Source organism: Salmo salar, chromosome 09 (assembly GCF_965601325.2).
Source record: "Salmo salar chromosome 09, fSalSal1, whole genome shotgun sequence".
Classification (NCBI taxonomy): domain Eukaryota; kingdom Metazoa; phylum Chordata; class Actinopteri; order Salmoniformes; family Salmonidae; genus Salmo; species Salmo salar.
Genome location: NC_138299.1, coordinates 76,217,301 through 76,232,475, shown reverse-complemented (window position 1 = coordinate 76,232,475; position 15,175 = coordinate 76,217,301). Strand labels below are relative to the sequence as shown.

Below are 15,175 nucleotides of genomic sequence, written 5' to 3'. Positions count from 1 at the left end.
AGTTCAAGATGCCGTTAACCTTAAGGGCCCCAGGACCAGTGGAAGCAAAATAGCGCCATAACATCAAAGATCCACCACCATATTTTACCCAAGGTATGAGCTACGTTTCTGCATATACATCTGTTTTTCAATGTCACACTGGTGTGTGTAACCAGAGCTCTATTTTCATGTCCTCTGGCCATAACACCGGTTCCAATCCAAGTGCCAACGCCGTTTATTAAACTCCAGGCAGCCCTTTATCAAGGGTGCCAATAATTATTATTGGGTCTGACTGTACATTCATCCCATGGCTTTGAGGAATACATTACCAAATTGGTATGTGCACATTTGTATTTACAGAGCATTCGGAAAGGATTCAGACCCCTTGACCTTTTCCACATTTTGTTACTTTACAGACTTATTCTAAAATTTATTTAAATGGTTTTTTTTCTCATCAATCTACACACAATACCCTATAATGAGAAAATAAAAACAGGTTTTTAGATTTTTTTTGCAAATGTATACAACATAAACTGATATCACATTTACACAAGTAATCAGACCCTTTACTCAGTACTTTGTTGAAGCAGCTTTGGCAGCGATTACAGCCTTGAGTCTTCTTGGGTATGACGCTACAAGCTTAGCACACCTGTATTTGGGGAGTTTCTCCCATTTTTCTCTGCAGATCCTATCGAGCTCTGTCAGGTTGGATGGGGAACGTCGCTGCACAGACATTTTCAGGTCTTTCCATAGATGTTTGATCGGGTTCAAGTCCGGGCTCTGGCTGGGCCACTCAAGGACATTCATAGACTTGTCCCGAAGCTACTCCTGCGTTTTCTTGGCTGTGTGCTTAGGGTCGTTGTCCTGTTGGAAGGTGAACCTTCGCCTCAGTCTGAGGTCCTGAGCACTCCGGAGCAGGTTTTCATCAAGGATCTCTCTACTTTGCTCTGTTCATCTTCTTTGCTCTGTTCATCTTTCGACGATCCTGGCTAGTCTCCCGGTCCATGCCGCTGAAAAACGGCCAAACAGCATGATGCTGCCACCATGCTTCACCGTAGGGATGGTGGCAGGTTTCCTCCGGATGGGGCTCTTGGCATTCAGGCAAAATAGTTCAATTTTGGTTTCATCAGGCCAGAGAATCATGTTTCTTGGTCTGAGAGTCTTTAGGTGCCTTTTGGCAAACTCCAAGTGGGCTGTCTTGCCTTTTACTGAGGAGTGGTTTCCGTCTGGCCACTCTACCATAAAGACCTGATTGGTGGAGTGCCGCAGAGATAGATGTCCGTCTGGAAGTTTCTCCCATCTCCACAGAGGAACTCTGGAGTTCTTTGAGTGACCATCGGGTTCTTGGTCACCTCCCTGGCGAAGGCCCTTCTCCCCTGATTGCTTAGTTTGTCTGGGCGGCCAGCTCTAGGAAGAGTCTTGGTGGTTCATGGAGGCCACTGTGTTCTTGGGGACCTTCAATGCTGCAGACATTTTTTGGTACCCTTCCCCAGATCTGTGCCTCGACACAATTCTGTCTCGGCGCTCTACGGACAATTCCTTCAACCTCATGGCTCAGTTTTTTTTCTCTGACATGCACTGTCAACTGTGGGACCTTATATAGACAGTTCTATGCCTTTCCAAATCATGTCCAATCAATTGAATTTACCACAGGTGGACTCCAAACAAGTTGTAGAAACATCTCAAGGATGATCAATGGAAACAGGATGCACCTTAGCTCAATTTGGAGTCTCATAGCAAAGGGTCGGAATAGTTATGTAAATAATAACCTGTTTTTGTGTTGTCATTTTGGGGCATTGTGTGTAGATTGATGAGGGAAAAAAATATTTAATCAATTTTAGAATAAGGCTGTAAGGAAACAAAATGTGAAAAAAGTCAAGGGGTCTGAATACTTTCCCAATGCACTGTATGTACATTTACTATATTGAACGTTTGAGACCATCAGTATTTTCAGAGGTCTCAACATGAATCTAGCTATAGTACTGGGTTTACAGTACTCTAACCTGTTTCATATCGACTACTAGTCTGACCTCCATGCCCTAAGCTCTGATAAAGTGCAAAGATAAAGTAACACCAATACTTATATGGTATACTAATACTAACTACGCTTTACAGAAGTGGCTAAGTGAGCGGATATAGTCAGTGGAGCCCTACCAAGATGTATTGCAGTGTACAGGTAATGGGAGTTTGAGAGCTCTCAGCCTCCTTTGAAACTCTGAGATGAGAGGGACAAATTGGCTAAGGCAAACATGAACAGTGTAGCTTTCAGAAGGCTTGGTCGAGCCATCCACTTGGTAGTGGAGGGGAACAGTCAATGAGACACTGCACAGCTCACTGATGAGCTGCTTTGAAAGGGAACCAGACGGTTCAGCCGCTCAATAGGCTTTGAGGACAGGCATGGACAGTCCCCATAACACCCTGAATTAATTGGCTGCACTGGCAGGCTGCTTAGACTGACTGAATCATGGGGCACAGATAAATGGGCGATATTAGCCGGATGAGATGCTGTTTGGGGAAGGCAGCATGATTCTGGTGCTAAAGTAGTGATCTAGACTAATGAATCACTGGTCATGTTGATCTCGCTCTCGGCCATCTCTTCCTTGACATCACGTGTTATCCACTATGGGCAGGGTGAGAGGTAACGGTTAACACATTCTAATCATGCTCCCCACAGAAGATAAACAGAAGCTGTCACCAAGGGGAAATTGTTCTGTAGCGACATTTACAACACTCAAATCAAGTACATTTGTGGCATGTTATTTCAAGTTGATATGATATGTGATCTATTTTGTGGCAATTTGACAGAGATTCCCTCTAGAAACACTCCCCCTTCCCTTTATATTTCTCAATGGCTAATGCCATATAGAAACATACTTTTGAATGCACAAAATGATCAATAAATACACTTTGGTGACCCTGTCTAGTACTCTCGTAGACATAACAGTAGATACGCGTTTTTCAATGCCGCGTCAACCATGACCTAACAATAGGAGAGCCAACAATGGCTTTTCAAGGAAAATACTGCAACTCAGGTTGCAATTATTTTCCTGGAACCATGTCTATGGCAAATAAGCATTACTTGGTCAATCTAGCCATCAAAAATACAACAACCCCGAATCACAACAAACAGTCTGTCAGAATGGATAACCCTGTAGACTAGAAGGCAGATCTGCTCAAGTTTAACCATGATGTCTTCATTGGAGGTGAAGACAGCCACATGAAAGACGAGTCAACCCATCTCCCAGGCTGTTTCGCTGTAGACTGTTCTACTTGGTAGTGGTGTGGACAGTCAGCTCTCTCTCAGAGCTCAGGCTGGCGGTCTCTTTGCGGGTGTCCCTGGACCTCCTATCCATGGTGGGGGAGGAGGAGGTAGCCTCTGTGGTGGTGCCCTCCTCCCAGGTGCGGAGGGGGCAGACACGTGTGGCCAGACTGGGCAGGTTGGGGTGCATGGAGCGTCCGTCGGTCACGGTGAAGCAGCTGTCCTGGGCGGAGTTGTGGCAGGGACGGCCCTGCCTGCAGAGCGGACCACACAGCAGGGCCAGGAACTCCTTCCTCACGCTGCGGTGCATGTAGCCGTAGATGTAGGGGTGGAGGCAGCACTGCAAGAAGAAGAGCACCAGGGCTAGGGAGGCCAGCCATGGAGGCACAGCAGCACTGGAGTGAATGGAGACCGTGTTGAGAACACTGTAAGGTCCCATGCTCAGGATGTACGAGGCCATGATGACGAACACCACCCGGGCTGCCTTGCAGTGGTAGTGGAAGCGTCTGTGCCTGCCCCGGATGGGGTACCCCCCGGCTGAGAAGGAGTCCAGGGGTGGGGGTGCCTGTTGGGGTGGGCGCTGGGCGCTGCCTGGGCAGGGGGCCTGGGGATCCAGAGGCAGGTTGGGCTGGGACTTAGAGTGTGTCTGGATGGGGTGCACCAGGGCATTCTGCCTCCTAGCTGCCCTGAATACCATCCAGTAACAGCCCAGCATGATGAGCACCGGCAGCCAGAAGGAGCAGGTGGCAACTAGGACTGAGTAGGACAGGCTGGAGGACCACACCACAGAACACACGTTATGCCTGCGGTCAAAGTCTATGGCCCCCCAGCCGTAGAGGGGCGGCGTGCTCTGGAGCAGACTCAACACCCAGGTGCAGGCAATGAGGTTGGTGCCCAGATGAGGGGTCATGCGGGTGGGGTAGGACAGCGGGTGGATGATGGCCAGATAACGGTCCACCGACACCACGATGATGGTGTTCACCCCGGCGAAGGCAAACAGGTGCATGAGCACTACCAGGGCCTGGCAGAAGCGGGCATCCAGGGGCCACACACCAGGCACGGTGGCAGCGATGGCGAAGGGCATGACCAGCACGGTCTGGAGCAGGTCTGCCAGGAGGAGGTTGAGCACGAAGCGGTTGGCCACGTGGAGGAGCTGAGGCTTCCTCTGGAACACCAACAACACCACCACGTTACCAAACAGAGACATACACACAATGGCTGAGATCAGCATCATCTTCACCACGCTGTTGGCCACCGACGGCCAGTCTGTGGGGCCAGGAGGACCAGAGGAACCAGGGTCCCAGGGCACGGTGCTGGAGTTACTGCTCACACCAGGCGCCTCAGAGGTGGACATGCTGAAGCTGGCAGGGTGGGGGAGACAGCATGCGTGACTGTAGCTCTGTTTCCACCCGATGTTTTCCTCTGTTTTCCCTTCACCGTTTCCACCCGATGTCTCACAGCTCCTTTTTTCTGTCAGTCGGTTTTCTTCTTGAAGGAGAGGATGAGAGGAGACAAAAGCACAAGCTCGAACTGAGGTTTGTCTGCTTTCAAACAGCATGTACTCTAATTCTAGAGGACTTCATTGTTGAGGCTGATTTAATTTCACTATGAATTCATTCATTTACATTTTTTTTAAATATTATTTTTACTATGACTTATTTTAAACAACATAGTATAATATAATTTCCCAATTTTTTGGTGCATACAATATAGCTAAGTATTTGAATAATTTATTTTATACATTCCTTATTACTCATCTTTATCAAGTGTTTCAATCATTTCAGACCCCACTGTAGCTGCAAAACCATTGCATACATGGTATACCTATGGCAATGTCTCTGTAACAGCTGCGTTAGACCAGTAAAGAGAGTACGAGTGTCTGTGCATTTCATTATCTATCAACAGAAACCTGTGCAAATTTGAACCCCAATCGCCAAACACATTCTCACAAAATGAACGACAGTATTATTCCTTGATACCCCACTGCCATTGCAAATAAACATATATATATATATATATATATATATATATATATAGTATTTTACATAGGAAATTGAGAAGGAAAGGGATTCAAACAACCCCTTCCAAAATGCCATAGTTCATCCTTGCTCACTGATGCTCCCAATCAATGAATTTTGTACAATCTACTCTTCACTGTTGCCAAAACAGAAACAAATGTATCAGTGAGAATAAACGTTTTACCTTGAAATGGCCATCTTTCCTTTGTTTGGGGGCGGGTTCGGTTGAGATGCTGAAGGCTGCGGTGTTTTGATCGGTGATGATGCTCCGTTCTCCTCAGCACCAGAGCGCTGGTTCCCACATTGATACCGTTCGATTGTCATCGCTTCGCCGCGCTCCCATTTTAGGCAAGGCTGTATCGTCAATGGCAGCAGCCCCCCCCCCCCCCCCCCCCCCCCCCCCCCCACACGGCTCAAGCGGCATACGCTTCTTGTCATCACTCAGCGGGGCAGATTATTTGGACAAGAATAAGCTCCACTGCCCTTTACCGTTTTATTTTCATGACAAATCAAGCATTCCTTATGTAACGGACTATGAAATACTGTTTTGTCATAAAACGAACGACACCTGCGCTGTGAGAGCTGCTCATCTGTAATCAGCAACATTTATATGCCAATTTTTCTCTTTGTTCAAAATGCAAAGTCTTTTGGTTACACTGTGGCCTATTTTGGAAGAGCACCAACATTTATAATGCAATCCTGATTTAGATCATCGTATCGAACAGGCTTTTCTCTGGTGTTGTAGTTCAGTGTTTCATTGAGCGTTATACTCGAAATGTAAATTTCCTGTGACCACGATTACGAAAGTAATTTAATTACGAAAGTAATTTAATTAACCGAAAATAATTTTCTGGAATAAAGGGCTACTAAACCTTCACCCCTCTGGAATATCCACAGGTGCATCTTGCATAGATCAGCTTCAATATTGCAGATAGAACGCAAATTCTATCAAACTAATTGTTTGCATGATTTCTAATCTCCCACTTTTTTATTTCTTTTTTTTAAATTTCCCAACCCTATCACCCCTCCCCTGATTGGAGCAACCTAACAGGAAACAACACTTCTTCGGCTGCTAAGTACCCTCAGATGTCCATCTTTCCCGGTACATTACCATTTAACTATTTCCTTTTGTAATACATCCTTCTATTTTACTGTGATGTCTTATGAGGGTCGTGATCCTCTCTATTTGTACCATTTCTACAGAGATTGCCCTTCAAATAAATACTTTACCTAAGAGTATAATCACATTTCCCATTGATTGATGGTGGTTTTTCAGATCTTCTAACAGTACTCTTTGTAGGTCCAACAGAACACAGACATTATAACTTAACAACCACTCCTGGACCTGACTCCATAAACGTGCCACGGAAGGACATCGCCAAAAGAGATCTATCGATTCCGTTTCCTCGTGGCAGAGTCTGCACAGGGCTGACTGTTCAATGCCCCATGTATTCAGCATTCTTTTTGTGGCAAGAATTTTATATAATAGTTTTAATAGAAAAGAACGGATTGATGTGTCAATTGTTTTGTATATCAGTTCATAAACCTTGCATCTATGTTGAATCATTGTCAAATGATTTGATCGTAAAATCCTAAAGCTGTATACAATGCATTCGGTAAAGTATTCAGACCCCTTCCCTTTTTCCACATTTTGTTATGTTACAGCCTTCTTCTAAAATGAACTAAATTAAATGAATTCCTCATCAATCTACACACAATACCTCATAATGACAAAGCGAAAACAGGTTTTTAGAAATATTTTGGAGGTGACGAAGAACCCGATGGTCACTCTGACAGAGTTTCAGAGTTCCTTCTCCACAACCATCTCTGCAGCACTCCACCAATTAGGCCAGACAGAAGCCACTCCTCAGTAAAAAGCACGACAGCCCGCTTGGAGCACCTAAAGGTCTCTCAGACCATGAGAAACAAGATTCCTTGGTCTGATGAAACCAAGATTGAACTCTTTGGCCTGAATGCCAAGCTTAACATCTGGAGGAAACCTGGCACCATCCCTACAGTGAAGCATGGTGATGGCAGCATCATGCTGTGGGGATGTTTTTCACTGGCAGGGGCCGGGAGACTAGTCAGGATCGAAGGAAAAATGAATGGAGCAAAGTACAGAGAGATCCTTAATGAAAACCTGCTCCAGAGTGCTCAGGGCTTCAGACTGGGGTGAAGGTTCACCTTCCAACAGTACAACGACCTTAAGCACACAGCCAAGAAAAAGCAGGAGTGGCTTCGGGAAGAGTCTCTGAATGTCCTTGAGTGTCCCAGCCAGAACCTGGACTTGAACCCGATCGAACATCGGGTTCGATATGCCATCCCATCTGGTATGCGCTTAGTGGGACTATCATTTGTTTTTCAACAGGACAATGACCCAACACACGTATTTTTGGCTGTGTGCTTAGGGCCTTTGTCCTGGAGAGACCTGAAAATAGCTATGCAGTGACGCTCCACATCCAACCTGACAGAGCTTGACAGGATCTGCAGAAAAGAATGGGAGGAACTCCCAAATGCAGGTGTGCCAAGCTTGTAGCCTGATACCCAAGAAGACTCAAGGCTGTAATCGCTGCCAAAGGTGCTTCAACAAAGTATTGAGTACTTATGTATATGTGATATTTCAGTTTTTTATTTTTGATAAATTAGCAGAAATTTCTAAAAATCTGATTTTGCTTTGTCATTATGGGGTATTGTGTATAGATTAATGATGGGGGGGACAATTTAATCCATTTTAGAATAAGGCTGTAGTCAAGTCAAGGGGTCTGAATACTTTCCGAATGCACTATAGCTACACAACAGTATGTGGAGTTGCATGTGTACTATCCCAGTTTGTTGTATTGAATCTCCAATCTCAATGGTCTGAGTGTTTGAATAATCCAATCAGATGGTTTAATTAAGTGGGGATCTTAAGGTCTGGGATGTAAACAACATAGCATGTCAGGAGATGGCATAACAACAGGCTAGGAGGGGGCAGGACACAACCTAGTGACCTCTCTTCATCTATGTTGTATAATGCCAAGAGGTTTTCCTTTTCTTTATTTTTGATTATTTTCTACATTTTAGAATAATAGTGAATACATCAAAACTATGAAATGACACATATGGAATCATGTAGTAACCAAAAAAGTGTTAAAGAAATGAAACTAGATTTTAGATTCTTCAAAGTAGCCACCCTTTGCCTTGATGACAGCTTTGCACACTCTTGGCATTCTCTCAACCAGCTTCACCTGGAATGCTTTTCCAACAGTCTCACACATATGAGTGTGCAAAGCTGTCATCAAGGCAAAGGGTGGCTACTTTTAAGAATCTCAAATATAAAATATATCTTGATTTCTTTAACACTTTTTTGGTTACTACATGATTCCATATGTGTTATTTCATAATTTTGACATCTTCACTATTATTCTACAATGTAGAAAATAGTAAAATAAAGAAAAACCCTTGAATGAGCAGGTGTCCAAACTTTTGACTGGTACTGTATGGAATATATTATGGAATAATTCGTAAATAGACCAATCGACTTGCAGAAACAGAAATAGGTTTGTGTTGACTTGAAACAATCCTAGATTGAATGTGTTAATTACATTATCATCTGAAATTCTTTGCAGTTGAAAGCGTGGAGAAACAAAAGCTGCTAAAATCCTCTGCCCAATCCAATTAAACTGTAGCCTCAGCAACATCATACTCCACATCTGTAACGAACGAGCGCTCTTGTTACCAGTCTTCAGAATCTAAGTTGTCAAAAGGTCCTTTGAAGTGCTGAGTAAGTACTCCCTGTTAGATTTGACTGCATATTAAATGCAGTCAAATCAAATAGGAAGAAGTTTCTCTTCTTCCTCATGGCCCCTGGTTCCAATGCAGCCTGCAGTGGCCTGTGGGATTACACCCTGTGGCTGTCAGGGACACCCTCAGGAGCCAGAGACACACTGGGTAGGAAGGGCCCCCTTCTCCCTGGAGCCCCCCCAGCCAATACTACTGAGTTGTGGGGCCCAAAAGATTATTTCTCTCTCACACACAGGCTGTTAACTACTGCTCATTATAACCTTTGGCAGTGAGTAAGCAGTTAAAAGGAGAAAGTCACAGTGTTGCAAAATAACCTTGAAGAGGGAACCACAGCGAGAAGAGCGAGAGGAGATTAATCATATATTTAGTCCCCAACATGCATACTGTTGATCTGAAGAACTAATGTTCCCATTGATCAGCCATCAAAACAAGATGTCATGTGAACTGGTCTGATGAGGTAGAGCTGTATTGGGGAGAGGGACTGCATTGTGGGTTGGGCACTCATGATACTTCAGACCAGGCTCAGCTGCTACTGCACTTGGTGGTGTAAATAACAAATAGGTGAGTGAATAAAACATGTATCCACCTCTCCTGTACTGTGGAGTGGAACAAGGTCTCTGTTTGGTCACAGAGCCCCCCCCCTGTCAGGTGAAGACTGAGTCATCAAAGGTTCTGTGTAGTAATGACTTGTCAAACATTACAACCATGTGAGTGGGTAGTATGTGAGGAAATCTCTTACTACAGTTGGAAAGAAGGAACAGGTTTTGAAGGCACCATTCATTTAGTGATACTACTGGTTTTGAACTGTCATAAGAGTGGGTTTATAGCGCCATCTAGTGCTGAGATTGATACATTTCATCAGATTTGGGTATTTTTGGTATTTATTAGGATCCCAATTAGCCGCTGCAAAAGCATCAGCTACTCTTCCTGGGGTCCACATGAAACATGACATAACACCTAGGACAGAACATTATTAGTCAAGGACTGAACTACATACATTTAAAACGTCACACAGCCTACATATCAGTACATACATACATATCTTGGTCTAATTAAGCAATAAGGCCCGAGTGGCTATGGTATATGGCCAATATACCACGGCTAAGGACTATTGATATGCACGATGCAACGCGGAGTGCCTGGACACAGCCCTTAGCCGTGGCAATATACCACAAACCCCAGAGGTTACCAACTTAATTAGAGCAGTAAAAATACATGTTTTGTCATACCAGTGGTATACGGCTGTCAGCCAATCAGCATTCAGGGCTCGAACCACCCAGTTTATAATACATAATACACTGCAAATTCCAATACAAGATATGTAAAATGGCTGTGTCTCTTCACAGTCCCCTTTGTGCAGTAAGGTCTTCTTTTATCTGTTTTTTTAAATCTGGTTTTATTGCTAGCTTGAGTTACCATTTAGTCATGGATCTAATTAATACGGTGTATTTTCCAGCCTCTGTTCTGGACCTGGGGACTGTGAAGAGACCTCTGGTTGCATGTCTTGTGTTGTACCGATGAGTGTCCAAACTGTGTGCCAACTGTTTTAACCTTCAACACATCAATACCTCACATTAGGGGGGCTTGGAGGGGCCTCACTGATTCAACGTTATAGTAATTGTTTCACCATACATCACTACATTCATCTTAATTCAGTGGATTAATGCAAATAATTACCAAAATCCAAAGATTTCATGTAACCATGAATATTTACTTAGCACTAAACGATTTAATAATAGTGAAGTGTGTGACAATGTTATACAACACCTCAGCCCACACATCATTCTGTTTCTAAACCATTGATATCCAAATCATCATGATTAGTATTCCCTTCATGTTGCCAATCCACATGTTTAATACATCAAACTACATGACCGTATTCAACAATTGGGTGAAATCTACCGCTGTGCTGCCTCATCATAAATGTATTAGGCATATTAAGAAGGATATCTAGTATACATATAGCTTAGAGAGATCTTTGATGTACATGCATATAACATATATGCAAAGTAAAATCTTACATTGACAATTCATTAGGATTCATTTTAAGGTAGGTAATGTCCCCTCCCATCCATTTTAAGATAGGTAATGTCCCCTCCCACCCATGTTAAGGTAGGTAATGTCCCCTCCCATCCATTTTAAGGTAGGTAATGTCCCCTCCCATCCATTTTAAGATAGGGAAAGTCCCCTCCCACCCATTATAAGATAGGGAAAGTCCCCTCCCATCCATTTTAAGATAGGGAAAGTCCCCTCCCATCCATTTTAAGATAGGGAAAGTCCCCTCCCATCCATTTTAAGATAGGGAAAGTCCCCTCCCATCCATTTTAAGATAGGGAAAGTCCCCTCCCATCCATTTTAAGATAGGTAATGTCCCCTCCCATCCATTTTAAGATAGGTAATGTCCCCTCCCACCCATTTTAAGGTAGGTAATGTCCCCTCCCACCCATTTTAAGGTAGGTAATGTCCCCTCCCATCCATTTTAAGATAGGCAATGTCCCCTCCCATCCATTTTAAGATAGGCAATGTCCCCTCCCATCCATTTTAAGATAGGCAATGTCCCCTCCCATCCATTTTAAGGTAGGTAATGTCCCCTCCCATCCATTTTAAGGTAGGTAATGTCCCCTCCCATCCATTTTAAGGTAGGTAATGTCCCCTCCCACCCATTTTAAGGTAGGTAATGTCCCCTCCCATCCATTTTAAGGTAGGTAATGTCCCCTCCCACCCATGTTAAGGTAGGTAATGTCCCCTCCCATCCATTTTAAGATAGGTAATGTCCCCTCCCATCCATTTTAAGATAGGTAATGTCCCCTCCCATCCATTTTAAGATAGGTAATGTCCCCTCCCACCCATGTTAAGGTAGGTAATGTCCCCTCCCATCCATGTTAAGGTAGGTAATGTCCCCTCCCATCCATTTTAAGGTAGGTAATGTCCCCTCCCACCCATGTTAAGGTAGGTAATGTCCCCTCCCACCCATGTTAAGGTAGGTAATGTCCCCTCCCATCCATTTTAAGGTAGGGAATGTCCCCTCCCATCCATTTTAAGGTAGGTAATGTCCCCTCCCATCCATTTTAAGGTAGGTAATGTCCCCTCCCATCCATTTTAAGGTAGGTAATGTCCCCTCCCATCCATTTTAAGGTAGGTAATGTCCCCTCCCATCCATTTTAAGGTAGGTAATGTCCCCTCCCATACACGTTAAAGTAGGTAAAGTCCCTTCCCATCCACGTTAAGGTAGGTAAAGACCCTTCCCATCCACGTTAAGGTAGGTAAAGACCCTTCCCATCCACGTTAAGGTAGGTAAAGTCCCTTCCCATCCACGTTAAGGTAGGTAAAGACCCTTCCCATCCACGTTAAGGTAGGTAAAGTCCCTTCCCATCCACGTTAAGGTAGGTAAAGACCCTTCCCATCCACGTTAAGGTAGGTAAAGTCCCTTCCCATACACGTTAAGGTAGGTAAAGTCCCTTCCCATCCACGTTAAGGTAGGTAAAGACCCTTCCCATCCACGTTAAGGTAGGTAAAGTCCCTTCCCATCCACGTTAAGGTAGGTAAAGACCCTTCCCATCCACGTTAAGGTAGGTAAAGTCCCTTCCCATCCACGTTAAGGTAGGTAAAGTCCCTTCCCATCCACGTTAAGGTAGGTAAAGTCCCTTCCCATACACGTTAAGGTAGGTAAAGACCCTTCCCATACACGTTAAGGTAGTAAGGTAGGTAAAGTCCCATCCCATACACTTTAAGGTAGGCAAAGTGCAAAGGTGCTTTATTCAAATTGGAAAATTCCATTAACTTCTGTTCGTCGGGACACACACACACACACACACACACACACACACACACACACACACACACACACACACATACATACATACATACATACATACATACATACATACATACATACATACATACATACATACATACATACATACATACATACATACATACATACATACATAATGTAATGGAAATTTCCAGGTGAACAAAAAGGAGAGCAGTCGTTGGTCAAGTCAAACAAACATCCATACAGTTTATTACAAATCTAACTGGTCCTTTCTGAGCACTCCTTTATATCCTAATCAGACAGCACCAACTGTTCTGTAAACACCAGCCTCTTGGAGACAGGTCCTTTATATCCTAATCAGACAGCACCAACTGTTCTGTAATCACCAGCCTCTTGGAGACAGGTCCTTTATATCCTAATCAGACAGCACCAACTGTTCTGTAATCACCAGCCTCTTGGAGACAGGTCCTTTATATCCTAATCAGACAGCACCAACTGTTCTGTAATCACCAGTCTCTTGGAGACAGGTCCTTTATATCCTAATCAGACAGCACCAACTGTTCTGTAATCACCAGTCTCTTGGAGACAGGTCCTTTATATCCTAATCAGACAGCACCAACTGTTCTGTAAACACCAGCCTCTTGGAGACAGGCCCTTTATATCCTAATCAGACAGCACCAACTGTTCTGTAATCACCAGCCTCTTGGAGACAGGTCCTTTATATCCTAATCAGACAGCACCAACTGTTCTGTAATCACCAGCCTCTTGGAGACAGGTCCTTTATATCCTAATCAGACAGCACCAACTGTTCTGTAAACACCAGCCTCTTGGAGACAGGTCCTTTATATCCTAATCAGACAGCACCAAGTGTTCTGTAATCACCAGCCTCTTGGAGACAGGTCCTTTATATCCTAATCAGACAGCACCAACTGTTCTGTAATCACCAGCCTCTTGGAGACAGGTCCTTTATATCCTAATCAGACACCACCAACTGTTCTGTAAACACCAGCCTCTTGGAGACAGGCCCTTTATATCCTAATCAGACAGCACCAACTGTTCTGTAATCACCAGCCTCTTGGAGACAGGTCCTTTATATCCTAATCAGACAGCACCAACTGTTCTGTAATCACCAGCCTCTTGGAGACAGGTCCTTTATATCCTAATCAGACAGCACCAACTGTTCTGTAAACACCAGCCTCTTGGAGACAGGCCCTTTATATCCTAATCAGACAGCACCAACTGTTCTGTAATCACCAGCCTCTTGGAGACAGGTCCTTTATATCCTAATCAGACAGCACCAACTGTTCTGTAATCACCAGCCTCTTGGAGACAGGTCCTTTATATCCTAATCAGACAGCACCAACTGTTCTGTAAACACCAGCCTCTTGGAGACAGGCCCTTTATGTCCTAATCAGACAGCACCAACTGTTCTGTAATCACCAGCCTCTTGGAGACAGGTCCTTTATATCCTAATCAGACAGCACCAACTGTTCTGTAATCACCAGCCTCTTGGAGACAGGTCCTTTATGTCCTAATCAGACAGCACCAACTGTTCTGTAAACACCAGCCTCTTGGAGACAGGCCCTTTATGTCCTAATCAGACAGCACCAACTGTTCTGTAATCACCAGTCTCTTGGAGACAGGCCCTTTATATCCTAATCAGACAGCACCAACTGTTCTGTAATCACCAGCCTCTTGGAGACAGGTCCTTTATATCCTAATCAGACAGCACCAACTGTTCTGTAATCACCAGCCTCTTGGAGACAGGTCCTTTATATCCTAATCAGACAGCACCAACTGTTCTGTAATCACCAGCCTCTTGGAGACAGGTCCTTTATATCCTAATCAGACAGCACCAACTGTTCTGTAATCACCAGCCTCTTGGAGACAGGCCCTTTATATCCTAATCAGACAGCACCAACTGTTCTGTAATCACCAGCCTCTTGGAGACAGGTCCTTTATATCCTAATCAGACAGCACCAACTGTTCTGTAAACACCAGCCTCTTGGAGACAGGTCCTTTATATCCTAATCAGACAGCACCAACTGTTCTGTAATCACCAGCCTCTTGGAGACAGGTCCTTTATATCCTAATCAGACAGCACCAACTGTTCTGTAATCACCAGCCTCTTGGAGACAGGCCCTTTATATCCTAATCAGACAGCACCAACTGTTCTGTAAACACCAGCCTCTTGGAGACAGGCCCTTTATATCCTAATCAGACAGCACCAACTGTTCTGTAATCACCAGCCTCTTGGAGACAGGCCCTTTATATCCTAATCAGACAGCACCAACTGTTCTGTAATCACCAGCCTCTTGGAGACAGGTCCTTTATATCCTAATCAGACAGCACCAACTGTTC

At 44.3% G+C, this 15,175-nt stretch overlaps 1 protein-coding gene across 1 annotated transcript; it reads right to left on the bottom strand.

The window, feature by feature from the left end:
- Nucleotides 1–3,245: 3,245 nt before the first annotated feature.
- LOC106611725 (putative G-protein coupled receptor 101) lies at nt 3,246–4,590 on the bottom strand. Its single transcript, XM_014212237.3, has one exon. It carries the CDS (start codon nt 4,470–4,472, stop codon nt 3,246–3,248), a length of 1,227 nt encoding a protein of 408 aa, XP_014067712.2. The 5' UTR covers nt 4,473–4,590.
- Nucleotides 4,591–15,175: the final 10,585 nt, after the last annotated feature.